The sequence below is a fragment of the Grammomys surdaster genome, unplaced genomic scaffold, assembly GCF_004785775.1.
Source record: "Grammomys surdaster isolate TR1022 unplaced genomic scaffold, NIH_TR_1.0 724, whole genome shotgun sequence".
Lineage (NCBI taxonomy): Eukaryota > Metazoa > Chordata > Mammalia > Rodentia > Muridae > Grammomys > Grammomys surdaster.
The window spans coordinates 675,339-703,088 of NW_021605143.1; the positions used below are offsets into that span (position 1 = coordinate 675,339).

Consider the following 27,750-nt stretch of genomic DNA (forward strand, 5'->3'; position numbering starts at 1 on the left):
CACCCATCCATTGTGTGAGGACGTGGAGTAAGAGGAGCACCCATCCACTGTGGGAGGATGTGGAGTAAGAGGAGCACCCATCCACTGTGGGAGCACATGGAGTAAGAGGAGCACCCATCCATTGTGGGAAGATGTGGAGTAAGAGGAGCACCCATCCACTGTGGGAGCACATGCAGTAAGAGGGGCACCCATTCAGTGCTCCTAGGGCTGCAAATGTCCAGTGACTGTAGAAAGCAGTGTGGTGGTTCCGCAGGAAGCTGGGCCTAGATCTACTTCAATAGCCAGCTATACCACTTGGGCATATACCTAAGGGACTCACACTTGCTCAACCATGTTTATTGCTGCTCAATTCATAATAGCCAGGAAATGGAAACAGATTACATGCCTATTAGTGGATGAGTAGATAAAGATAATATGGAACACCTGCTCAGTGGAATATTACTCAGCCGTTAAAAAAATAAAATCATGAAATTCAAAAGTAAATGGATGGAGCTGGAAAAAAAAAGTCATTCTAAATGGGACGACCGAGATCCAGAAAGACAAACGTTGTGTGTGTTGGCTTATATGTAGATATTAGCAGATTATATGTAGATATTAGCTGTTAAGATTTTGATAAGCTGGCTACAATCCATACAATCTTAGAAGCTAGATACAAGGTAAGAGTAAGGTACCAGGGGGGAGGATTGAATCACCCCAGGAAGTGAAGATAGAATAGTTGTGAATGGACCTAAGGGTAGGACCGGAAAGGAGGATCAGATGGAGAGGGGAGAAGGGCCGAGAGGGAGGGACTGAGAGTAGGGTAGCATAACTCAGGCCATTCAAGGGCTCCTGTGGAAACCCAGTACAGTACAAGCACCCTAAAATATGATTTAAATGGAAATGCCAGGTAACAGGGGAGACAGAGCCCCAACTGGACATCTCCTGTCTCCAAATGAAGCTTCCAGCACTGAAAATGGGTTACATCTAATGTAACTGTTAGCCAAGGTGGGCTCTATGGGACAACCCAGGCTATTTCCAAGGGTATTAGCTGCTCTCTACCAACTGAGAGCAAGGCCCTGTTGTTGAAGACAATACCTACATAACTCACTGCACATGGAGGTGTGAAGCCAGTGCCTACCTACAGCCTTCAGCCCTATGGGCTAACATTCACGGCACTGGAAGGTGCTCTTTCAGCTATTACTGGAGAAAGGTGAATACCAACCCAGCTACAAATTCTTCAATCTACAAGGGTTACCCACCTGCAAGGCCCACTATTGCAGACCAACGGATAGCTGACTGGATTTTAGGCTCACTTCATGAGATGGGACCCATCCCTGACATTGCTTGGGTGGCCAAGAACCTGAGACTAGATAGGCCAGGGACCTAGGGGAAAACCAAATTCTACTTCTCTTCTAAAGGAATGCAGCAACAAAATGAATCCTAACAGCATCTGCTATACTCATAGATGAGCGTTCTGCCCGGCTGTCCTCAGAGAAGCTTCCCCCTGCAACAGACGGGATACAGAGCCCACAGCTGGACCACGTGCAGAGAGTAGACCTTGGAACACTAAGGCCTAAACGGGATGTTTCCATCAAATCCCTGCCCTCTGGCTCTGGAAACCCTGTGGAACTGGAGCCAGGAAGACTGTAAGAACCAGCAGGGATGGAGGACAGCACACATGAGCTCACACAGACGTGGAAGGATGCACAGGGCTTGTGCAGGTCTGGGCCTGATAGGGCTGTAGTGCTGAGAGAGGAAGTGGTCACGAACCTAACCCCAAAGCTATCTCCAATTATAACTGCAAATGAAAAACTGGTTTTCATCAACAGAGTCTCATCGAATACACAAACCACTCCTAAAAGCAGGCCCATGCCCAACAGTAGATGGCCAGCACAACGTGAACTCAACAGCATAAAAAGGGAGGGGTTTTGTCTCATAATGCTTCCTGAGGGCTTTTCACTATACATTTTTATTCTGTTTTGACCTTATAGGTCCTTTGCATTTATATTATAGTTTCCAGTTTTGTGCTTTTATGGGATTTGTGTGTGTGTAGTGTGTGTGTATGTGTATGTGTGAGTGTGTGTGTGAGTGTAGTGTATGTGTGGTGTGTTGTATGTGAGTGTGTATGTGTATGTGTGAGTGTGTGTGTGAGTGTAGTGTGTGTGTGGTGTGTTGTGTGTGAGTGTGTATGTGTGTGTGTAGTGTGGTGTGTGTGTAGTGTGTGTGTGTGTGTCTGTGTATGTATGTGTGCAGTGTGTGTGTGTGTATACTGTGTGTGTGTGTGAATGCATGTGTCTCTGTATCCACATATGTTTCTTGAGCTTTTTCTTTGGCTCTTTTTCTTCTGTTTGTTAATTAATTAATTAATTATTAATATATTATTGCTAGTAGCTATTTTTTAGATGCTTGTCTCCTAATGAGAGAAAGAAAGGGTACAGATTTGGGTGAATGAGGAGGTGGGCAGCATCTGGGAGGAGTTGGGGGAGGGAAAACCATAATCAGAATGTATTATATTAAAAAAAATCTAATCTATTTTCAATAAAAAGATCCTCATAGCAAGCTAATTCATATTAGCTGCAAACCGGAACAAGCTGAATGATGTGGTGTATTGATGCGATAAAATCCACCTGGCAGTAGAAAGGAGTAAACTACATACCCGGGTATATCGCAAAAACAAAAACCCTTTGTTTAAGGAAGGAAAGTGAAAACCATATACTTTACAAGTCGACACATATGGAAGAGAACTGAGCTAGGGTAAGACAAATTAGAAATGCTGTAGGGGAACCAGGCTAGGATGAGGGGGCAGGCACATCAGAGCAGGGCAGAGTCCTGGTGCCATAAGGCCTTAGGGGAGCAATCTGTAACTGCCAGAGAGTCCCTTACCCGTGTCCTTTTACCAGCAATTCTGGTGACTCTTGAGTGAGAGTTACACAAGGCCAAACGACTTAGCAGTGGGTGGTCTGAGAGGGAATCTGGGTCATAGAGGATGTGACTAAGTATCCTCCGTTATCTCTGTTATGGAAACAGTCAGAACGCATGCTGCAAATTCAGACTGTGCTACGGCCACTTGCTGTCACTTGTGTTTTGTCTGCAACTCCAGGTGTCTTAGTGTTTTACTGCTGTGAACAGACACCAGGGCAACTCTTATAAGGATAACATATACTTGGGGCTGGCTTACATGTTCAGAGATTCAGTCCAGTATCATCAAGGTAGGAGCATGGCAGCACCTAGGCAGGCATAACACTTGAAGGAGCTGAGAGGTTTACATCTTTATCTGAAGGCATCTAGGAAAAGACTGGCCTCCAGGCAGCTAGGACTAAGGTATTAAAGCTCACACCCACAATGCCACACCTATTCCAAAAAGGCCACACCTCCTAATAGTGCCACTCTCTGGCCCAAGCATATATAAACTATCACACCAGGCATGCCAAGAAGTGGGAGGCTTTACTGTGTAAAAGAGCAGGCCTGGGGCATGGCCTGATTCCAGGCCAGAGCCATGGTCATGAGGAAGCTACTGGTTGATAGAGGTGAATGTCCTGCGTGACTTGACTGGGGTGTATGATCCATTTGCTCTGGTAAACTTGGACCTTAGTTGCAAATGAAAACAAGAATTAAGGGAGTGGCTAGCTGGGTTGGCTCCCCAGACTGTTTGACATAATCCAAGGGTCTTGGGTCCTTTGGGAAATCATGGCTCTAGGTTTTCAGGTGTAATCTGCCTCCCTGCAGATGTTAATCATCTCAGTCTGACTAACAGAAGGATGGGAAGCTCCTATGATGACATAAACTACAGCTGAAGTTGCCTAATGACGTCACTAAGCATCACCAAGCACAGACGGGACCAGGTGTTGTGCCGAGAAAAAACCATGTGTGTCACTAGGAGATCCAACCTTCTAGATTCAAAGTGCACAGCACACCAAGTTGGGCACCCAGGCCCAACACACCCTCTTGCTGAGGTCCAGAAAGCTGCAGTTGAAAGGCCAGATTCTTAGTTCTTGCTGCTTCTTTTCCAATAAAAAAAAAAGAAACGAAAATATACATAACAAGTTATCATTTCAACCCATTTTAAAATGAATGATTTCCTTCGGGCCTCTAGAATATTAATAGTTCTGCACAACTCTATCACTGCTCTCTAACGGCTGTATCCATCAGAAGTCGCTCCTGACTGCCCTCTCTGCTAGGCTCTGCCAATCAATAATCTGATTTCTGTCTCAACAGATTTGCCACTTTTCATTAAACAGAATCATGTGATACGTGGCCTTTGCAGTGTGGCTTCCCTTAGCTTGTTTGAAGCTTCATCCAGGGTATGTAGAACCTTGTTCCACTGCACAGATGAATGACGCCCCTTTGTGGAACTGGGACACATTTGCTCATCAACTGGTGAACTTGGGTTGTCCCACTTTCTGATCACTATGGATAATGACTGAGTATTCATGTATCTATCATGTGGTAATGTGCTTCAGTTTTCTTGGGTGTGTACGGAGGGGCAGCTTTGCTGGAACACAAGACAATGCTATGCTGCTCTCTGAGGAACAGCGAGAACCACTGGCCAAAGCGGCTGTCACATTTTACACTTTCATGAGCAATGCTGGCTGTTGTTTCTTCAGTCAGACCATAGCTACTGAAGTTAGACTCCCTGAGATAAAGTGGCTTTACAGTGACCTTTTCATCTATAACTCTGCAGGGAATTCTGGGAAGTGGCCTCTGCTAGAAGCTGCTGCCAACTCTTACCACATGGGAGGGGAGCTGAGGGCCACTGAGGTGCAGTGGGTGGATTATTGACCTATGGGCTGGGTTGGTCAGACATTGTGGCACACATATGCAATCCGACACTTGGGAGGCTGAGGCAGGAAGATCACAAGTTCAGGGCCTGGGTTACATGGTGAAACTCTATCTAAAAGAAAGTAAAGAAGCTGCGGTTGTAAACTGCAGAGCTCAGTGAGGTAAACTTAGTGTTTGCCTAGCATGTGTGAGACCCTGGGATCCCAGGAAATACACACACACACACACCCAGGAATCCCAGGAAACACATACATACACACAAACATACATCCTGGAATTCCAGGAAACATACACAACACACATATATACACATACATACATACATACATACACACACACACACACACACACACACACACACCAAACCCTAAACTTAGTACAAGCTAGTTCCGTCACCATCTTTCCTAGCCCAAACCCGAAGTCTATCAGGGTACTCTGCTACTGATGCCCAGCCTCTTAAACTGGAGCCATTCTCATAAAGATGCTGGCACATCTGCAGGTGACCAGTCCTGCCCACATTTCTCCAGATCTGCCCAAGGAAGCTCCAACTTCATTTTTGATACGAAATTACTTTCACAAGGAATACTCAAGTGACCTTTATCTGCCGTCAGGCATTTACTTAGGACTGAAATTTATAGTTTTTTAAAAGCATCCTTAGAATCATTACAACCACTAACCAGTCATCTAGTGAGGCATTTCTACAATGTCTGTGGGGTTCTGCTTTGAAATAAGCCCACAGTAATTTCTTTTTCTCAGAGGATCTATATGGTCTTAGAAGGAGCCCCCACCTTTTCTAAGTCAGGCAAACAATTCTTCCATCTTTCTTTGGGCTAAGAGAGATGAGACAGAGCATGGCAAAGTCAGGCTATGAGCACCCTCACACCACAGCCACCACATCCAGCCTTCACAGCAGCCCCGTGGCAAAGGCCTCCCGCTTTGCTTTCTCGCTTTTGGTTTGGGGGCCAAGCAATATATCTTCCTAGAGTCCTGTGAGCAGACAGGAGAGTTTGTACTTTGGAGTCAGTCTCAAGGTAGAGCAAGCTTTACACTCACACCTTAACTCTGCTCCCTCTATGATCTGGGAGAGGGGAGGGGCTGCTTAATTTCCTAAGCCCTGTCACCTCTTCAAAAACGAAGGCAATAGCAATACCTCCCTCTCAGGGAGGGGACTGTGAACATTACAGGAGACAAAACTTGGACATTTGCAATCTGCCTCAAGAGATTTCTCAGTTAAGTGGGTTCTAGATTGTTGGTGGCATCTGCTTTCTTTATGAACAAAGACCAATGATTCTCACTTTCTCAGTTCAGAGAGAACGACATGGAAGAGTCTTCTTCTCTGCATCAGCAAAAAAGAAGAGTAAACATTTCTAAACTATGGGGAAAAAAAACCTTCATCTGTCAATCACAATCACATAATCAATGAGGGTGCAAATGTTTTTTTTTTTTTATGAGATGCTGATGATATAATGCCCAGAAATCTGCCTGCCTGCCTGCCTGCCTGCCTTCCTTCCCTCCTTCCTTCCTTCCTTCCTTCCTTCCTTCCTTCCTTCCTTCCTTCCTTTCTTTTTAAGCAGTGTATTGTATCCTTTGCCTCGAGCCTAGGCATAGATACTGGATACAGTGTCAGTGGCTTCTACACCAGTCCACAAAGCATGAGTATGTGTGAAGACAAGTTAGTTCTTAACACATCTCATAGTAAGGCTCACTATATCTCAGCCTAAAGAGACAGTGATTATCTAGCAGGCCTAGGCTTCCAGATGAGTAACTAATTACCTTAAATTTCATAATTAAAATGATGTTTAAAATAAAGGACTTAATATGTTATGCCCTTTTAGGAAAAATGACTATCTTTCCAACTTTGCAAAGAAGCTAATATTTTAACTGTCAGAAAGATCTCTTGGGTCTCAGGAGACCTCGGTTCAAGTTTTACTTATACAAGTTACTAAATCTCTCTCTGAGGACAAAAGTCACCTACTTTATAGAGGGGTCACAAAATGAAGCAATAACAAGCTGTGGTGGCCTAGGTCTGTAAACCCAGTGCTCAGGAAGATGAGGCTAGAGGGTCTTGAGCTCAGCGCTAAACTGGGTTACACACTGAGTTTGTTAAGTGAAATCTGAAGTACACAGTGAAACTTTGTCTCAAAACAAGCAAGCAAACAACCAACCAAACCCCAAGGGGTAGAAAGAAATGAAGTCCAGCCTTGGGTTAGACCTCTGCCCCCCCCAACCCCCCCCCCTGCCAAAGATGAACATAGTTGAGCGATACATAAATAAGAAAATCACAGGGTATGGAAAAATAACTAGTAACTTCTCATCTCAAAGGCAACATCTCTAACCTTCAATCGGTTGTCTTTCTCCCTCCACATCTGTCTTTATGTGGATTTGATCTCACACCACATAGCAGATGCATCCTACTTGGTCTGTTCGGTTCTTCAGAACCTGTTAGCACAACTGACACCTCTTCTCACACCATTAGGAACCAGCCAGAACTCAGCAGTTCTGTCTTCTCTGGCTATGACACCCTTGGGAATGATAATAACGCCCTTGCCCGCCACCTCTTCCTGTCGTGCTGGAGTTCTGACCTCCTGGTCTTGGGACTCTTCATTCCTGTCACCAACATCACTTAGGGCCACTCTAAAGAGTCACTAAGTGCCTACATGGTACTGGACACTAGACCCCTCCAAGATCCCAAAAGGAACTAACTCTGTGGGCCACAGTGCAGGGAGGGACAAAAACCTTACTGCACAGCCGTCTGTTCAACTGAACCTAAATAACATTTCTCCCATGCAGTACAGCAGAAACAACTCAACCCAACCCAATCCAAGTCCAACCCAGCCCAGTCCTCAAGCCTGATCATGCTTAAGCTAACGTTTAAGATACTTCCAGGATATCTCTTATACCTTTGCTTGGGGGGCCTGGGGAGAAGGCAGTTTTATGATTTAGCCTATAAACTGTAAACTTACAATACATCACAATTCAATTTGCCTTCTGAAGTTTTGAGCTACCTCAACCACACCACCACGTGACCCAGTCCTTACTTTCCACTGATGTCTGCTCTTGGTTTTCCCAGAGAGCATAACTATCTGGGTATCAAGCCCAAAGTTTACCCTAGATACGGAATCAGTGAAAACCAAATAAAAAATGTAATATGGTGCTGATATCTTTGTTTTCGCCAGTGCTCTGGTTGCAGGACCTGAGTCACTGTTTGTCATTAGTCTTCATTGTAACTTTAAACAATTGGGTCTCCAGAAGGGCAATGGCTAAAGGAGTGGACAGAGATGACAATAAAACCACCTGGAAGGAAAGGACTGAGTTTTTTCAGATGGTAACAGTTCTAAAAATAACTTACAGGCTGGTCTAGAGGTGTAGCCCAGTGGGAAAACTTTGGTCTAGTGTGTAGATGGCCCTGACTGGATCCCAGAACCAAATGCAGCTGCTCTGCCACCAACAGGAAAAGGAAGGGGAGATTTGTAGCGTGTAAATCACTAAGTATCTAAGAGACAAGGCATTTTCCTTTTAAATAAAAGGGCAGAGAGAGATGAGGCAACTCAAACAGACTTTTGAATTTTTTTTTCCCCATTTCCTTCTACCCAGCATGTGCTGCTGGAGAGGGAACCGGGGGCTGTGGGCATGCCGGGTGCCCTCTCTTCCATCAAGCTCCACATACCAGCCCTGCCTTTTTGGATTTGTATCTGTATAGTCAATGGCTTCTCTAAAGTCCTAACGCAGATCATTCAGAGATATTTCACCCACGATTATCCACATGTTTCACACATGCACCATGCTGATTAAGGGGCTGGTCATCTTCATGCTGTGTTAGAGGCGCGGAGGTGTTGTTAGAGGGACATGCCGCCTGGAGAGGCCCACACCAGTCGCAACCGTTAAAAAGTTGGATGTAGGCAGGGCTAGGACTACTGAGGTATAGTAATTTAAAACTTTTACGAAGAGCTTAGAATTTAAAGAAATGTGGAGACAGCTTTTCCCAAAGAGGGAACCGTTACTGAGCCCTTAGACAATTGACTCTCTGCAGCTATTATGTGCTACTCCTCCAGAGCCTAACAAGAGACTCCATTACATTTCTCTTCTGCCTTTCTTCCCTTCCCTTCCTCCCCCATACACCCTGCGTTCCTGCCCCGACCTCCCACTTTCCTGGTCTCCTTGGTTCTTTCCTTTCCAATCCACTCAGAGACTCTGGGTCCAGTTCTCTCTAACCACTCCAGGCTTGCCTGCCTGGTACAACTTCCACCCCAGCATCATGTATGAGCATTCCTCTTTGGAAAAAAAATCACGTCCCATTCTTGAAGAGGGGCAGAAAAATTATTCAAAAATATTATATATTTAAATAGAAACAGCAAAGTCTTTAAATTCCAAGCTGTTTTCCTAGTCGGGAAAGAGGACAGAAGAGAAGCAATGATTTCAAACCGGCTCAGACTAGGTCACTCACTGGTAGTGGCAAATGGTCATTTTTCATTCATTCCGTCCTGCAGTCAATCAAAGCGTGCGTGTATGGGGAGGGGCAGTGGGTGGCTTGATTTGCTCGGATGGAGGGAAAGGGAAAGAGGTAAAATACAAGGAGCCCGGAAGGCAGGAGGAGATGAAGCAGAGACTATGGAAAGGAGTGAGGGAAGACTGAGGGCGAGTCAAGGGGCAACCGAGGAGGGACGGTGGAAAGAAGGGAAGGCAGCCCATGAGGCCAGGAAGGCGGGCAAGAGGCTGCAGGAGGGGAGGCTGCCATGCCTAGCCCGGCCCACCGTATCCTTCCTTACACTGTCCGTAGCTGCCTTATCTATTTTCACCTCAGGCAGGAGCCGCCCGATGTGCGAGCCTGGCCCGATGAGGGACACCACGCCGTTGCAATCCACGGTGCTGTTGCGCTTCACGCTGCGCCGCAGGCTGGGGAAGATGCGCGATGAGCGGCTGCACTGGCTGTAGCCGCTGTAGCCGCTGTAGCTGCTGCGGCGCTCGCGGGCGCGGATCGGGATGAAGAGCGAGTCTCGCCGGCCCTCGCTCTCCTCCACCGTGCTGTGCTCGTCATCTGCGAACTCGTTTTCCGAGCCCGGGTCCCGGAACCGTCCGGGACCCCGGAAGCTGAAGATGCTGCTTTTGCTGTTGTGTCGGGAGAGGAAGGGCGAGCCTGGGATGCTGAGCAGCGACTAGGGGGTAGAGGGCGAGGGAGAAGGAGAGAGAAAGAGAAAGAGAAAGAGAGTGAGACCAAGCAGCACCCCACAGCCCAGCGACATGGCCTCCCGTGCCCAATGCGCCCCTGCCCAGTGCTTCCCCGGCTGTCCTCTGGCCACACCAGGGACGCTGGGAAGTCCTTCGGTAGCTTGGTCTGTTACCAAACATCTTACTCTTAATCACATCTGGCTGCCAAAAATACCCAGGATCTCCAATGGACCCTGCTCGCAAATCACTCACTGTTTCTTGGGCTTACCACCAGCCCCCACAGAATGTGCGTTTAGTGCTGCCCAACTTGGACTCCATGGCCCACCTAGCAAAATCAGAACTGTCTGGAGTTCTGATAGAACTAGAAAACGCCACTGTTTAGTCAGCAGACACATATATATACATATAGATACACGGATATATATATATATATATATATATATATATATATCAGCATATATATATAGATATATCCTCCACCTTCAAGCCAATATCTTTTAAAATCGGAATTTAAGTAGTTGTAAATAATTTATTTCCCAGTTTAGTTAGTTGTAAATTACATAATTCCCAGCACTGACATTTTCAAGACTCTTTATCAAATTTTTCATTTATTTTTATCTTTCAGCATATTTCCTTTCCACATTCCCTCCAAAATTTTATGAAAGTGCATCTTTATGTTTAAATGTGTTTTATTGATCACCTCTGAATACTTCTCTGAACAAAAGGAAGAAGCAGCTCTAAAATTTAAAATTTCCTTCTGTGACCATGAATCCCTGAGATATTTTTCAATTCCTCTCAGATTATACTTTTATGTATGTAAGTGATCACACTACATATATAGAATGTATATTTGACAAGCAATTAACTTAAAAGCAGCTATTGAAGCACACCTTTCAATGAGATGGCTGGTTTTTAATTTGTACTCCCGTTTGTTGACAGGATTACTTATGAGGGGAGGAAGACATGGCTCACCCACGCCCATTCCTAATAATCGATTTTAAGTGTTGGGGCACCTTATTCATGTAAATATTATCTTGGAAAGAATTGCATTATAATGTCATTCAATTCTTTGAACTCCTTCCAAGTTATATGCCAAAAACTACATGACAGACTAGCAGCCAGATGTATTTTAAGGATCTGCCAGATGATGAACTCCTTTTCATTTCGTTGAGCGTGGAGTGTGGTGAACTTGCTGGCAGATATGCTGCCTAGCTAGAAGCAGCCCCTTTCCTGAATGCTGAGGGTCTTGGAAAGGGGGATATTAATGGTTCTCAGGACACTGTGTGCTACTCTTACTCTAAAGCAGCTCTGGCTAACACAACAGAAAAGGGGACAAGCTAAACCATGTTGGATTATCACCAGTGTGGGTATTTTAAAGCCAAAGGGTTTTATCATCCTACTTGCTTTAAACACATTGTATCAGTCTCACAGTACCTGCTTTAAATACATTGTATCAGAGTCTCAAAGTACCTGCTTTAAATATACTGTATCAGAGTCTCACAGTACCTGCTTTAAATACACTGTATCAGAGTCTTAAGACTGCAGATTTAGTGTCCTTAGTTTAAGGGAATCTGAAACATGATCTATTCCACAAAGGTAGTTTTCTATTCAAAGGAAGTGGTTTTTACTTGAAAAAGTATGACCTTGTCTTTTATTTTTAATATATGTGTGCCACTCATAATAATCCCAGTCCTGAATTTACAACATTCCAGAATATTTAATTATAACTATTTTCTCTTAATAGACAATTATGAGTAAAGTGTTATAGTGCAGTTAAGGTTCCTGTTTTAAAGAAAACTTTGTAGGCACCAATGCTTTCAATTGTCCTTTCATCTGACATCCTTAAGGCATGGAGCCACACAAGATGACTTGGGATGGGGTTGGGGGAGATACTGCAGGGGAGCTTTGGGCCCCAGGCTTGATCTCAGCCACAGCTTTATGCGGGTCAAAGGTTAGGGGATCGGTTCCTAAGTCTTTAGGTACTGCAAGGGAGACAAAGCCCAGTGTGTGCTAACCTCTGTAAGAGGAAGGCGCTAGTTTTTGAGGGAACTTTTACAATTCAAAGCTGTAGCAGGAGTTTTTGCCTCAGAGTTTAGGCCTACTTTTCTACTAAAATGACTACTGTGTCAGTATAGCATACAGACGTACATGTTAAAGGAGAACTGCAACATGCTCTTGATGATAACTCTAGAGGGCTGTTGTGCTCAGGATTTTGTCCCTGACTCTGTCCAGAGTTACATTTCTGGTTCTATGTTCAAAGTGTTTCTAGGTCCCTTCTCTTTTTGTAAGGTACAAAGCCTCTGTCCCTAGATGGGTTACATTCTCTTTGAAGAATTCTAATTCAATGCACTTCACCTGTGTCTTCTGCTTGCTGCCTGGTCTTTCCCTGACTTGGCTCTAAACCCTACAAACTTCTGAGACATATCTGAGTTTTATCACTGGGGGACACATCAAGAAAATCCTAATCAGGACTGGGAGAACAGTCTGCTAACAGTGCTTCCTGGGGTTCCACACAGGGCTGAGTTTGACCCCCGGTACCACAAAAGAAAACAAAGAAGGTAAAAAAGAAGAGAAAGTCATGAACCATAGGTCATTTTCACCTACATGAAGGTAAAGCCATTGTGGAATGCTTGTGGCATGCCACACAGGCCTTGTTTAGCAATAGATGTTGAAGAAGGACTCAGCACCCTCCATTACTATTCTGACACATCCTGGCTGTGAGGGTGGATCATACTCTGGTTAGATCCCAGAATGTGGATGTATCCTGTTTGTGACTGAGAGCTGGCATTATAAGGGTACACACATGGCCAACTCTAGACTTCCTTCTCCCAAGTTGTGGGTTGGTAAGGGGGATCGGGGCCTCTTTACTTTCCTTTTCTTGTCTGACATACATGCTTGGGCATCCTCATTGGATTCCTGAGCGTTTTCTATTCAATATGAGCAGTGAGTGCAGCCTTTGCAGATCAAAACTAGCATAAAGCTTACTGGCTTACAGTAAGACAAACGAACACTAGGAAATTTTATGGCAATTAACATTGTCATAACACCAAAGAACATGATAATTTCTAGAAATTCATTGTTGTTACATTTTACAATAGTATCAGTTCATGAACAATTGGAGAAAATAGTAACTAGTCCTTCACCACAGACAGTTTGATGAAAACTACTGTGTCTGAAAGATTGTGTCTTAAGACATAGAAACAAGAGCTGGGTAGGCCGTCATCCCAGAACTCAGGAGACTGAGGCAGGAGGATCACACAAGTTTGTGACCAGACTAGGCCATAGCATTGAGACCACATCTCAACAATAGCTACTAGCAAACAAAAGGACAAAGACACAGTGCAGCATCACAGTGAGAGGAGTTTGTGCCTCTGCCCCAGACAGCTGCTCCATGATGTACAGGACCACACTGAGGGCATGTCTCTAGGAAGGAATAGTCAAAGCAGGGTAGGCAGGTCTGAGACAGCCCAAGACGGGAGAGTTTGAATGCAGCACATGTGAGCTATAGAGGTAGTACTGAACTGTTGGATACTCAGCCCTGGAGTGGTCTGGGGAAGGGAAACACTAGCTTGCACACAAAGGAAGTAGCTCAGGACGGTAGCTCTGGTTCGCTTAAATCACACGTAAAAAGAACACTCAAAGGCAGCTATGGGGGTAGATATAAGGGAAACGTAATAAACTGTTCAGCGGCACAACACATCTGAGGCCCTCACTAGAAAGACACATGGACAAAGCAAGTCAGGATCACTTTTGGTAGCTCCCACGGTCATCCTTAATAATTTGTTCATCAGGAGGTGCAGTCAAACCTCTTCCAGGATTGCCGGGTGTTTTAGTTAACTTCATTGCTGCCCCTCAAACGCGTACCAGGCAGCCACCCTGCCACAGGACGTTCCTTCTCCATGGCTACCACGCTCCTCCTTTCCCATTGTGTAAATTCTCTTCCTTTCCATTGTTCAGCTTCTTCCTGTCAACTTCCTCAATGCTAGCACAGCATCAAGCATCCTCTTCACAATTGTTGAATCTCCTTGGACCATCTACAAGACCCTTAAGGGCTTAATACCACTTTTACCTCTTTATACATCTTGGGCTGTTTTCTCTATAGTAGATATAACTAGCTCAAGTGTCTTATACTCTGATTATACACTGCAAACTGGCCATGCTCACATGTAATGGGCCCCTGTTCCCCCTTGACTGGATCATGTTCCACTGACACTGCCTTGTACGTTAACCACCCCTAAAGAAAGACATTCTATTTGCTTGATGATAAACTTTAATTTTATTTAATAAAATAACTATTGTGTCTCAGGGCCACGGCTCTATTCACTCCTGAGACCTGATCAAGTTCATGAGATAAGGAGGTCTTGCTTTTTATTTTAAAAATTGTATTTGTCCACTAATTGAGTGCTTCTGGCCCTTCTCAGATGGTCACATCATAGCTACTTAAGAAGTATTACCCTCTATTGGTTTCTCTTGGAAGAATATCTCTCAGGTGTTCTGGACCTAAGTTATGGACCTTACGTTCTCCACACACAAATCTGTAGACATCCACAGGCATGTGACCACTGTTTGAAATATTATAGATAGATAGATAGATAGATAGATAGATAGATAGATAGATAGACAGATAGATAGATTCAAATGATCTATTTCCTTTTCCCTCGGTTTTCTTTCCAATAATGATTCTTAAAATGTGATCTGAGGCCTCCCAGTGGTCTAACCACCCTGCCTCACAGCCAGGTCAAAACTGTTTGGGGATAATACTGAGACGATAACTTTTAAATTATTCTTATTTTCTCACAAGCATCTGAGAGAAGCTGTTGGCTGACAGCTTTGCTATATTTGAAGGTTTTTTTAACATTTCCAGCATTTGGAAGCTCTGTATAGCCCAGGAACAAAGAATAATGCATTCTACCTTCATGCATGGTTTAAGAGCTGTTGGTACAAAACAGCAAAGGAGTTTAGTATATCAAGATGTGGAAGTTTAAGATACATAAATATGTGTGTTTAAATTTTCTTAAATGTAGTTGATAATAAGATAGATTAAAATACTTTTAAGGAAAAAGGCTGTGTGGGGCCCTCTGTCACTTTGTCACTTTTATGTATGTGTGTGTGTGTGTGCTGTTGTACACATGTATGCAACTTGTGGGAGTCCCGTTCATGTCGGTTCCAGGAACTGAATGAATGCAGTCAGGCTTAGTAGCAAGATCCTTTACCTACTGAGTCCTCTCATTGACCCCTCAAAAACTTTTTAAAATATAAAGATGTTCTAAGGCCATAAAGATTTGAGGAGAACTTTAACAACATAATACACTTTACAAAACAAAACAATAAAACCAGCTTCAGGATAACAGTTATGGAAGTGCTGTGAGTCCTGAAAATTAAGAGAAATGAGTAGGGAACAGGGGTATAGGAGATGTCAGATGACAAGCTGGGCAGTGGTGGCACACACCTTTAATCCCAGCACTCGGGGGGCAGAGGCAGGCGGATCTCTGTGAGTTCAAGGACAGCCTGGTCTGCTGAGTGAGTCCCAGGACAGCCAGGGCTACACATTGAAACCCTGTCTTGAAAAACAAACAAGCAAGCAAACAGATGATGAGAATGGAGAAGAAATGAACAGATACCGGAACTGTGCTGTGGAAAACGGAAAATCCCTAACCATGTATGTGTACCAGAGGGGAAGGATGGCTGGGAACACAACACAGTCAGAGAAATGTCCCGGGACAAGGGACATGCTAATGTGAGGTGTCCAAGTCTAAGCCAGCCTCGGCACTCAGTCAGCCATGGCTGCTAGCAATCTACATTTTTTTTTCCAAACGGAGAAATTGGAGAAAGTGAAGTTTCATGCACAGCAGAACATCTCAGAACCCGGTTTTATTTTCTAAGCGAGGGAGCGATCACTGTGACTCTGCTAAAGCCAATAGATCATCAGAGGGTATCCAATAGCCAAGCCTAGAAGCAGGCGGTTACCAGTACGGAGCGCAGTGATGGTCTCAAGATGAGGACGGAGCTACAGCAAAGCTGCAGACACAGTCCCCAAGAGAGCAGGACCAGGAGAAAGGGGGTGGCTGCGGGCCATGATGGCGTCCTAGAGCAAGAGAAATCAGGTTTCTACAAGTCCTGTGTTCATCTGGCTAATGGTGTCTGAATGACAGGCATGGGAATGAAAGTGGAGGTTAGGACTTGAGTAGAAGAGAGGATATGAACATGAAGAAGTGCATAGACAGAGGGCACATAAACAAATGCATAGACAGAGGGCACATAAACAAATGCATAGACAGAGGGCACATAAACAAATGCATAGACAGAGGGCACATAAACAAATGCATAGACAGAGGGCACATAAACAAATGCATAGACAGAAGGCACATAAACAAATGCATAGATAGAGGGCACATAAACAAATGCATAGACAGAGGGCACATAAACAAATGCATAGATAGAAGGCACATAAATACACAGACAGAGGGCACACACAGTAAAAGGCAACAAGGAGGCTTATGCAATGTGATGGAAAAATGGAGTACAGATTTCTGCTTTGGGAGTGAAGGACCAGGAGACAGTTCTTCACAGCCAGATGTGAAGATCATCTGTGATGTGGACATTTACAGGAGGGACAATTCCACACACGGTAGAAACCAACGGTCACATATGTGAAGTATCTGGTGGCTCGTTCTGGATTAAGGGCCCGGTGCCTGATGAGGTCCAGTGACTGAGACCCAAGAATGGACTGCATGCACGTTGGTGCAGGCCACACTGCAGACTCCACGATAAAGAGCCAGGACTTTATTAGTGGACAGAATTAACCCCATTAGGGAAATTCTCCCATTCTTTTTTTTTTTTTTTTTTTTTTTCCAGGCAACGTTTTACTTCATGAGCTTGTCACCCCCTGATTGGTTCACTCGTCCCATGATGAGAAAGGACTCAGCCACCCACAATAATGTTGTTAATAGGGATATGGATCAGTTTCACAGAGAAGCCAATGAAGCCCATGATAGCAAATCCTATCGCTGTGGCCATGGCGATCTTCTGGAATTCTTTTCTGTCGGGCTTGGTGCATCTTTTAACCAGCCGAATCGAGTCCTTTACAAACTGCCGACTTGGCTCGACAAACTGCATTACCTGATCCATGTTTGTGGGATGGCGGTTTGAGAGGGTAGAGACACGTAGCTTAGGAGAAAAATTGAGCCCAACGGAACCGGAAGCCGGCTAGCCACCTCTCCCATTCTTTTTAATTAAACTATTCTGAACTGTCAATATTTCTTTAATGTCCAAGCCAAGTTCTCATTTCCTTTGACAAGATTTTATATTTCCTATGATATGGAAAAACGAAGGCTGTCAGGGGGAGTCTTCCTGTCCACCTTTGCCTATTTTCCGGAGGTTTCACGGAATAAGGGATAAGGTGCCCTTTCTCGCTAATGACTGCATCTATTTCCGCGTTGTCCAAGACTGTGGCCATTGCTATCCTGTTGCACGCCGCTCTGTAACCTAGCATTGCTGTCTTTTGTCTACAAGCATTATAAAATTGCTGATTCCATCCAGACTATTCTTTGAATTTATTATTCATTCATTTATTTTGAAATCTTATTCTTTTATGTGTGTGTGTTTTGCCTGTATGTGTATGTCTGTAGCTACATGCATGCCTGGTACCCCTGGAGGGCAGAAGGTGGCACTGGATCCTTTGGAACTGGAGTTGGGTTGTGGGCTACCGTGTGGGAGCTGGGGATTAATGCTGGGTCCTCTGCAGGAGCAGCCAGTGACCCTAATCCCTGAGCTATCTCTGCATGCACATGTGTTCTTGTCTTTGGTGGCAGGGTCTCTCTGTGTAGCCCTGGCTGATCTTGAACTCACTCTGTAGACCAGGCTGGCCTCAAACTCAGAGATCGGCCTGTCTCTGCCTCCCAAGTGCTGGGATTAAAGGCACCCAAGCCCCACTCAGAGCATGTGTTGTTTTCTTCACACAGGGTCTTACTTTACAGGCTTTGAACTTGGGATCCCCTTGCCTTAGTCACTGGAGTGTTGGGATTATCAGCATGTGCCATCATAGCAGGCTTTCACACACGCTCAAATAAAATATCCTAAAGACTTCCCCAACAGCTATTATTAGCAACAATCGCACACAATTCTTATCAGGCATTTTGGCCACTGGGACTAGACATCCCTTCTGATGTTTTAAGTTACAGCTTGCTAGTGTGACACAGTCACTAGTGTGAAGCATGGCTGGCAAACAGGAGAGTAAACAGCCCTGTGCCTGTCTGACCAGGAGGAAGGGCAGGCTTAAAGAAGAAGGATGATTACAAGGTGATGGTAAGGCTTCCACTGGGGGAGGAAGGGTGGGCGCAGGGGAGGAGTCGGAGCTGCAAGACCAAGCAGGCTGAAGAAAGCAGGATTCTCTGGGTTTATTTAAGACAATGCAAAGACTTTACCTGATTCATGATGGAAAACTTCCTCCCTATTCTGTTGTCTGGCAGCCGGAAGGCCTTCCTTCTCATGCCATCTTCCGACTCTGACTTAAACACCTTCTCGGGGTCCCCTTTCTCCTCCCCTTCAGAGAGCTCCTTCTGCTTCCTCTTCTTCCGTCGGTTCCGCCGCTCCTTCGCGCTCTTGGAACTGAGTTTCGACAGTTCAGATGAGCTCCGTGGAGAGCCTACCCCGTCTTCCCCTTCTTCTTCAATGGCATCTTCTGAGACAGTGCCCGCTGAAGTGGCCATTGCGGCAGCCTAGGAATGGGACCATAGCAACAGACCTGGTCAGAAACAGTATCTGGGGCTACCCAGTCAGCCGCTAACAGACGGGGATACAGGGAAGCCCCCTCTGCTGGAGGAGGCTGAGGTCAGCACTGGCTGTTTCCATTCTCTGTGAACTTGCATCTTGGTGGTACTCAGGCCAAAATGACCAGCGTACCTCACGGTGAGCATGCTGGGGATTTAGTCTGAGTATCCCAGGTAAGGGCCTGGCTGCTGTCTTCATACCAAAGGATTTCCTAGTGAGCAGCAATGGAAATGAATACTTAAAAACTGTATTACCTATTATCGGGCAAACATTGCAATGTGTTGTGTGTGTGTGTGTGTTCTTATAAGACTCATCCATGAGTTATATATACGAGTAAGAAGTTAAATAGCAATAGGATCACAATTGTTTCCAAAATTTATTTTTGGCTAGTATCTTCATTTTAAGTGTTTAGAGACTTTCTACTATCGTACGTATGTGCATGGCGTGTGTATGTGTGTAGTGTGTGTGTGTATGTGTGTGTACAGATATCAAAGGGACAACTTTTATGAAGTCAGTTTTTGCATTCAGGGGATCAAACTCAGGTCACTAGGCTTTTGTGGCAAGCTTCCTCCCCTCCCCCACTGAGCCATCTCACTGTGTCTCCCACCTCAATGTATGTGTGTGTATTCGTGAGTGTGTCTCTGTGTGTGCATATGTATGTGTGTGTGCATGCATGCATGTAGCGTGTGTGTCTATGTGTGTATATCTGTGTATTTGTGTGTGTGTGAGTACAGGTATATATGTGTGTGTATCTATGTATGTGTGTATTTGTGTATGTGTATATATATATATATATATATATATATATATATATATATATATGTATGTGTATCTGTGTGAGTAGATTATATGTGTGTGTGCATGTGTGTGTATGTGTGTGTGTGTGTGTGCACACATGTACGCACGCATGTGCATATGTGTATGCTCTTATGGACAAGTGTGTGTGGTTGAGGCCAGAGGTCAACCCAGGATTCTACTCACCTTGTTTTTTGAGACAGGGTCTCTCACTAGCCTGGAACTTACTAAGTAGGCTAGGCTGGCTGGCCTGGGACCCCTGGGACCCAGCCATCTCCACCACTTCAGGGATCTGCTGTCTGGCTTTTTGTGTGGTTCTGGGAATAAACTCAGGTCCTCATGCTTCTGTGGCAAGTGCTTTACTGAGTGTGTTCTCTCCCTAGTCCCCTGTATTTTGTTTTAAATTAGAAATAATATTCTCTGGCCATAGCGAACCCATCAAGGGTATCCCAATGTTTCTCTAATCAAAAACTGGGTAGGTTGGGGGTATTGCCCAGCTGTAGATCAACAGTGCTCAGACGCAGAAAGCTCTGTGTTCAGTCCCAACACTGAGTCAATAAACAAACCAGACCACGCTGCAGCAGAAACTGCTCATTGCTTGCATCCAGTCACCACAGGAGTCAGTAAAAGAGCGCTTGCACTGGCAATCAGCGGGAGCCTTAGCATCAGAGACAGGGAAGAAGGCGGGGTGTGTAGGACCGCTCCCTCACCTGTGCCTCCTCCTGCTGCTTCTTGAGCTGCTCCAGCATGGCCTTGAACTCTGCCTCCTTTTGCTCCGCCTCCTCCAGCGTTGCCTGGTTCTGCTCTTCATAAGCCATGGCCACCACAGCCAAGATCAAGTTCACCAAATAGAAGGAACCCACGAAGATGACCAAGACAAAGAAGATCATGTATGTTTTCCCAGCTGCTCGTAAGGTCTGAAAGATGAAGGCCAAGTTCTCAGTGTGAGCCTGACTCCTCAGCAGGGGGACTGGCACCTGCTGAGGAGGTCAGAGGTTCCTTGCATGGTACCTTGCACCCACCCCAAATCCCAGCAGTCAAATGTCTTCCTAGTGCTTAACTCTCTCTTCCGTTGTGGGAGAAAAATGTCTCCTGGATTTTGCTTTTATGGAAAAATATTCTATCTCTGTCTGTTTTAGAAAAGGTCTTACATGTAGCCCTGGCTAGTACAGAACTTGCTTTGTAAATCAAACTGGTTTCAAACTCCCAGTGATCCTCCTGCCCCTGTCTCCCGAGCGCCAGCATCGTAACCTACACCACAGGCCTGGCTCGTCTTGAGTCTTTCATTCAGCGAGCACTTAGTGGAGTTGAGTGTCTGTCATGCTCAACAGTAAGGGCTGACTTGGGGACTGGAACTAGAAGCTTCTCTTAAAGAGGCTCCCTTTTTGCAAGGGGAGATTTATTTTTTATCCTCTAACTAACCAACATCATCAGACAGAGAAAAAACAATGTCTTGTCAGAATTTCTAAGGTTAGCAGTCAGTCACACCGATTTCCTCATTATGACTTGTGAATTACAAGACAGTGAAGTCACCGTCAGTTGGGTACCACACACCTGAACAAGACCAAATGCAGTATAGCTCTAAAAATATTGATAAGTCATACTTCAAGGTCCTATGGAGAGAGACCCCATCATTTTAGTATCTAGGAAGGTGCCCTGTACAAACAAGTGTTTGCTGTTTCTTAAACAAATGTGCTGACACCAGAAGTCCAGAAGAAGATGCAGTCAGAATGCAGAGAGCAACCTGAGAGGAAGCAGGTGCTCTGAGGAGGTCAGGGTATCCGCTTCCACAGTTGACCATGACTAAACAGACCTAGTCAGAAGCAGTATCAAGAAACTGGGCTAAGAGCTGGCTAAATCCATCCATCCTGTGGAATCGATAAATGCTGTTCCCAGGACCTACTTAATGTCTTCACTATGGCTATGTCACACAGAAAGTCCCCGGCTCGTTATACCCCCATGTAGACTACGTCTCTAAAGAAAAAGAGGCAGTACTTACCAGCTGGTATAAGTTCTCCCAATAGTCCTGGGTCATAAGCCGAAATAATGCCAAGAAGGCCCAGCTGAAGGTGTCAAAGCTGGTGTAACCATAGTTGGGGTTCCTTCCTGCTTTCATGCACTGGTATCCCTCTGGGCATTGCCTGAAGAAGCAAAAGGACATTCAATGGGAACGGAACACACAGCTCAGTGCAAGAGGACTCACCTTGTAACTTCAAGGCCCTAGGTTCTACTCCTGGCGAAACATACACACAAATGCATACATCCACATGTGTGTATGCACACACAGACACCCACCCACATGCAAGTGCATACATGTGCACATAAACACACACACACACACAGACACACACACACAGACACGGGAAGGAAGTTCAGCGTTGGACTCCTGTGATTGTCTCTTTTTAATGTAATCACTAGTATCTATTTCAATACAGAATTTAACTCGATTTCTAGTTGTCAGGATGATATTAAAACGGCAGATACTAAGGGAACAACATACTTAGTGAGACACCAGCACCTTACCTAGGTTTATAAAATACTTTCATGTACAGTACTTAACAGGCCCCTCACAGTAACCCTGTGTGGAAGAGAGCATAGCTTATTAAATCTATGTCGTGGATGAGGGAGACCTAAAAGGGTTGAGCAGAAGCTGCAGGAACAGGACTGTAATCTTGGCCTCCATCTCTTCTCAAACCAAATCAGAGCTAGTACACTGTGGGCCACCCTTGGAGTTAACCTCTCACGGAGACAGAGCCCTTGTTCCATTTGTATTAACTGTGTCAGCGTATGACGAGAGGGTGTACAGGAGCCAGGTAAGCTATTTGTGCTTCAGAGAACCCCTGATCTTTTTGCATCTGTGATTTTAGTTTGAGACTGCTGGCACATTCACTTTCCAGTGAAATCTCAACTTTGGAGGGTCAAATATGAAACAGGAAGAGAATCTGGGTCAGCCGATAGGTCAGACCGTGTAGGGCCCTGTACGTGAGCACGAAGAAAGGGAGACTCTTGCCCGTTTAGATCCAGCTGGTAATCGACACCTTAAGAACAACAGGAGTCAGTGAGCTACTTACCCGGCATCAGAACTGTTCCCGCAGAGCAAGGGTTCTAGCATGCCAGCGACCGTGTAAAAGTTCGCTAGAAAAGTGGGAAGAGGCAGAAAATGAATAGGCAGATTCTGGTGAATGAGAGAATATGGTTACACGCTCCCTGGCGTGCCAGCGGAACCTGCTATTGATTTTAGCTCAGATAAATCTTTCCCAGCAGCAGGAAGCTGAGGAGAATTCCTCCCATTAATGATCTCCTGGATGCGGCTAGAACTAAGAGCTATCCTAAAGCCCTTGAGGCGACACTGCACCCACAGAAGCTGGACTCTCCTGCCTCAGCTCCGCAGGGCAGCTTCTGCTGCCGAATCAGAGGGTCTTAGGCGGTGGCTCGCAACCTTCCTAACACTGTGGCCCTTTAATACATGCAACACCCTGTGCTGTGGTGACCCCCCAACCATAAAATGATTTCTTTCCTACTTCATAACTGTGATTTTGCTACTGTTACAAATCATGATGGGAAAAGCCAATATGCAGGATACCCGACATGTGACCCCCGAGGGGTCGTGACCCACAGGCTGAGAAATGCTGGTCTAAAGTAAGTTTCTGAGATCACCATCCCTTTACACGGTTTGCCCTTTTATCCTTGTAATATTTTTATCAAGATGTTCCAAAATTCCTCACTGGTCATTAGTTACCATGTCCTACTTTTAATCAGTAGGCGCTGTCCCTGAGATCTCTTTTGCAATACTTCCTTTGTGGCGACTTAATTGATTTTACTTCTCTCGAGTGACTAGTGGTTTCATATATGTCTCGAAATAAAATAAAATAAAATATAAAAATAATAACAGAGAGCTTGAGAGCTCCTGCGCAGGTCTGCCTTGGAGACAAGGGGATGGCTTCCTAGGCTCCATCTGGCTGTGCTGTGCCTCTCTGGGCCAGACCACTTTTGGTAGCTCTGCGGTCGGATCTGACAAGAACCTTGGGTGAAGCTTTCCTCTTGCCAAGGAAGGAACACCTACTTTTATTGTTGATATACTCTTCCCAGTCAAAGCCTCTGGTGCCGTTCTCGAGATAGCTCTCGTTGAAGTTTATGGGCCAAACGACGCACTTGTTTCGAAGGTTCCCCATGAAGAGCTGCAGGCCAATCAGGGCGAAAACACTCAGGCAGAACACTGTCAGGATCATCACGTCCGACAGCTTCTTCACAGACTGGATGAGGGCGCCCACAATTGTCTTCAGGCCTGAAGAGACAGAGCCCCCAGAAGCAGAGTCAACCCAAGGTCCTCCCTACTTTCCCTGGCCTCCCTCTCTTACTCCTAGCTTCTACTCTCCCCAGAGGACCCTGCTTGAAATATGGCCACTGCATCTTTCCGCGTAGAGTAACGACAAGTAGGGCAGAATTACTGCTTGCCAGAGGTATCCGTTTCTAACTCAATCATCCTTCAAAAAAGAGTTTGAAAACGCTGTTCCTCCTTGCACATGGCCCCTTTCCCGTTCGCTCTCCCGGGGCCTCACAACTGCTGGTCCCTCCTCCTAGAGGCTACATTCCTTCCCTCACCCTCTCCACATAACTCCTCCTTCCCCTTCTCCTCCTCCCTGCCTCCCAGCTCCCCCCTCCCCCCCCACCCCACCCCCGTTCCCCCACTGCTATGACTTTAGCAGAGCCTTCTGTCTCCCCTGTAGCATTTGCCATGGCTACAATTCATTTGTTTGTCCCTCTTGTCTGCACGTGTTATCTATAACAACTAACTCACGACATTTGTCGAGTAAGTGGGAAACGGTCAGGGATTAAAGAGGCTTGCAAGCTGGAGAGGGGCTCGTTGGATAGTTCGTAAGCCAGTAAGAGGCAAGAACTTCTGAAGAGCTCTGGAGATGTCAATGTATTGAAGAGGTTGTTATCAATACAGGTTTTACAGTTTGCATTCCCTGCTTGCTACGCTGACCTTCCTTGTGTCCTGGATTAGAAACAAAATGCTTGCAACTCATTTTCATGTAAGGTTTTATTTTATTTTGTGGGAATTGGATTCAAAGTTTTGTGCATGCCAGGCACACGCTCTCTGAAGGAATGTATCATGTCACTCCCAATCTGAGGTTTAAATGTGAGACAATGGGTTTAAATTTAAACCCAAAGATGGTCACTTCTACACTGCATAGGGAGAAGTCAGTGATGGGCGGCAGGTAAAATACAGTCGTAGGTCTACGCTGCTTGAGTTAAAAGTCTGTGTGTGGGAATCCTCAGTGTTCCCAACAGCAGGCTATCATAAGACAAAACTCCACGAAACATCAACACTCCTGCAGTGTACGAGATGAGCAAGAGAAGACTCTGAGCCTTTTCACACGCAGTTCTCGGGGAGGAGCTCAGCCTTGATGAACTTCTTGCATCCGGAGGAAGGCTAATGTGAGCTTAGCTACCATGGCTGGGTGGGTCATGGCTGGGTGGGTCATGTGTCATGGCTGGGTGGTCATGTGTCATGGCTGGGTGGGTCATGGGTCATGGCTGGGTGGGTCATCACTAAGCCTAACCAGGTGTGCTACTTACACACATCACCTGGACGCTACCACTACTGCTCTGGGCTCTTGGTACTTCTACCTTTAAAAGGATAATATGAAGAGGCTGTGCCGGATGCCAGAGCATTTGCCCAGAACAGGCAAGGTGCTGACACCGCCCCCAGCACCACCACAAAAAGTAAATAGAGACAATCATGGCTGGCTATCAGATATTGTGTAGGCTGAGCATGTTTCATACGACAAACTTAACAGCACCTGGTGCACGGTGATCATGATCGATCACCGTCTGAGCCTCGGGTCATTCGTCTATAAAGATCTGCAATTCTGATCTCATCGGACTGTCATGACATTTCAGGGAAATAGCAAATAGGACAAATATCTAATGCAGGATATGACCCAGGGGACATGTGATGTGTTACCGTACCACATCTAGTGCCCCCTCAAAGAGACTTGGTTGGGATAAAGCCACTGCTCAGGACTAAGACCCTGTGGTGATGATCTAATGAGTGTTTGGATGTGCCTTGTATTTTGCAAGTGACTATCTGAAATGCTTAGACTTAAGCTCCACAGACTTTCCTTCATGAGTCTGATAGCAGCAAAGGATGTTGTGCCTAGTCTAGGACCTGGGCCCAAACAGGCACTTAAATCTCTACTGAAAGAGTAGATAATAGAGACTCATTCTTTCTCCTTTCCTTGCCCCTCTCCTCTCCTCTCCTCTCCTCTCCTCTCCTCTCCTCTCCTCTCCTCTCCTCTCAACGCTCCTCTCCCCTCTTCCCCTCCCCTTCCCTTCCCTCTCCTTTCTATATAACCAAAATTGAACCTAATGGAAAAGTGTGCAGAGGGCTGAGCCTTCTTTCCAGCATGGCCTTCTTTGAGGCTGTAGGCTATAGCACCCAGTGGAGTGAGCTTGCCCCGGTTCCAGGGGACAGGGCTTTCTCCTCAGACTCCTTGAATCCTGTGGGGCTGTGCAGGAAAAGCAGAAGGGCACTGGGATGTTCAGTCACTGTTATAACCCACCATGGCTCAGAACAGACTTAAGGTCATTTCTCAGAGCCTCGGCTCCCTTCCATGGGAAGTGCGTGGCCATGGGAAGTGCGTGGCCATGGGAAGTGCGTGGCAGTGGGCAGTGAAGGAGAAGGAGCTGAAGAATCATCTCGTAAAGTCTTTAGAAACAGGGCAGAGATTCAGGAAGTGAGATGTCAAGCCATCGTCTGTACCCGAGGCATGTGAGCATGCAGCTAGGCACACCAAGGAGAAGGTGGGCATCAAGAACTGTTGCAGAGTTATGAAACTGATCTCCGACCACTTCTGGAGAATGGAAATTCCTCATTACATTTTGACTGGATTGGGACAGGCCTACCCGGGGCAAAAATTCAAGTTTGGGTGTCTAAGCTATTGAAGAGTGATTCAAACAGGGAAACTGGGCAATCATGAAGAACACCTGCCATCATGAAGAACGGCTGCCATCATGAAGAGTGGCTGCCATGTTTCTTTTCCTGGAATTCTTTTTAATGGAGGGCTTACATAGTTCCGTCCTCTAAAGACTTCAGACAGGCACCCATCTGAGCAGAGAAGATCATCTAACGCACTTGGCATTGATGCTATTCACAACAGCAAGAAGAGTTTAAAACCACAAAATAAACAAAACAAAGTACTTGTTACGAATAAAAATGATTCACTCAATAAATCACAATTTCTCATGAGTCTGACCTGGTTTGCCAGAGTGGAAATCTTTGGGTGTTCCAAGTCTGTATAACAAGAAATTCTAGGCCACAAACTCTAAGCAGCCTCCGTCCCTATCAATGTGCCTTTAGCAGTTTCATTTGTACAAGGTGACTCTTGGTAGTTGCAGATGTCAGGATGGTCACCTGACCTAAACCCAGACCCTTTCCTATAAGGCTCTAGAGCAGGACAAGAAACAGTTATCTGGCAAAAGAGCTAACATAAAACTGAAAGAGTGCGGCAGTCATATTGGGTCATTTTAAGAAGTGATTGAAAAAGTAAAGGAACTTGTATTCAGAAGGAAGGAAACAGACATGTGGAGAGAGGGTGGCGGAGACAAAGGACCCTCGGTCTCAAGGGTCTTCTGGCTCTGCGCTCTGCCTGCCTTAGAGGTGTCTGACTGGAGCCTGAAGTTTCCCAGTAGAGCTCCTGCCCCAGGCCTGGTGCTCACTTCCTAGAGATGGGCCTGAATCCTCACAAGCAGGTGGCTTGCTATCCCTTTTCCACCAGCTGAGCGTCACAGCTGAGGAAATCTGCAGGCAGGAGTCCCCTCAAGTGTTCTGACGCCTGAGGCTTAGATCGTCTTGCTGGTGAGTTTGTTTAGCTTAAAGTTTCAAGTGGAAATTTAGCTGGGGATGACATTTCAGATGCTTGTATTGCACAGAGGCTCAGAGAAAGAAATCTTAATTAGGCGAGAGGAGTCTCTAGTCACACGGACAGCAGCAGTCATCTACAAAGTGCTCTCCAAGATTCCCATCCAGGTCTCAAAGGAAGGGATGGCACAGGGGAGAGGAGTGTACAACGGCACCAGGTGTATAGGGGGAGGGCACCAGGTGTGCAGGGGAGGGCACCAGGTGTGAGGGGAGGGCACCAGGTGTGCAGGGGAGGGCACGAGGTGTGCAGGGGAGGGCACCAGGTATGTAAGGGGAGGGCACCAGGGATGCAGGGGGAGGGCACCAGGGGTGCGGGGAGAGGGCAGAGCGGAAGA

General features: G+C 45.8%; 1 protein-coding gene and 1 pseudogene across 5 annotated transcripts in view; both read right to left on the reverse strand.

The window, feature by feature from the left end:
• Scn8a (sodium voltage-gated channel alpha subunit 8) overlaps nt 1–27,750 on the reverse strand; it is a 170,679-nt gene that overhangs the window by 51,012 nt on the left and 91,917 nt on the right. For 3 of the 4 annotated variants that reach the window (XM_028782253.1, XM_028782255.1, XM_028782254.1), the window contains 6 exons: nt 23,552–23,773; nt 22,560–22,623; nt 21,488–21,629; nt 20,199–20,405; nt 18,348–18,641; nt 9,555–9,911 (listed from right to left, as the gene is read on the reverse strand). In XM_028782253.1, the coding sequence (XP_028638086.1) occupies nt 9,555–9,911; nt 18,348–18,641; nt 20,199–20,405; nt 21,488–21,629; nt 22,560–22,623; nt 23,552–23,773 (1,286 nt within the window). Of the gene's footprint in view, nt 1–9,524; nt 9,912–18,347; nt 18,642–20,198; nt 20,406–21,487; nt 21,630–22,559; nt 22,624–23,551; nt 23,774–27,750 lie in introns of all 4 variants that reach the window. The other variant, XM_028782252.1, reaches the window with a different exon arrangement.
• LOC114633661 lies at nt 16,769–17,124 on the reverse strand (annotated as a pseudogene). The gene has a single exon (XR_003713223.1). The product of XR_003713223.1 is annotated as a protein transport protein Sec61 subunit gamma pseudogene (transcript).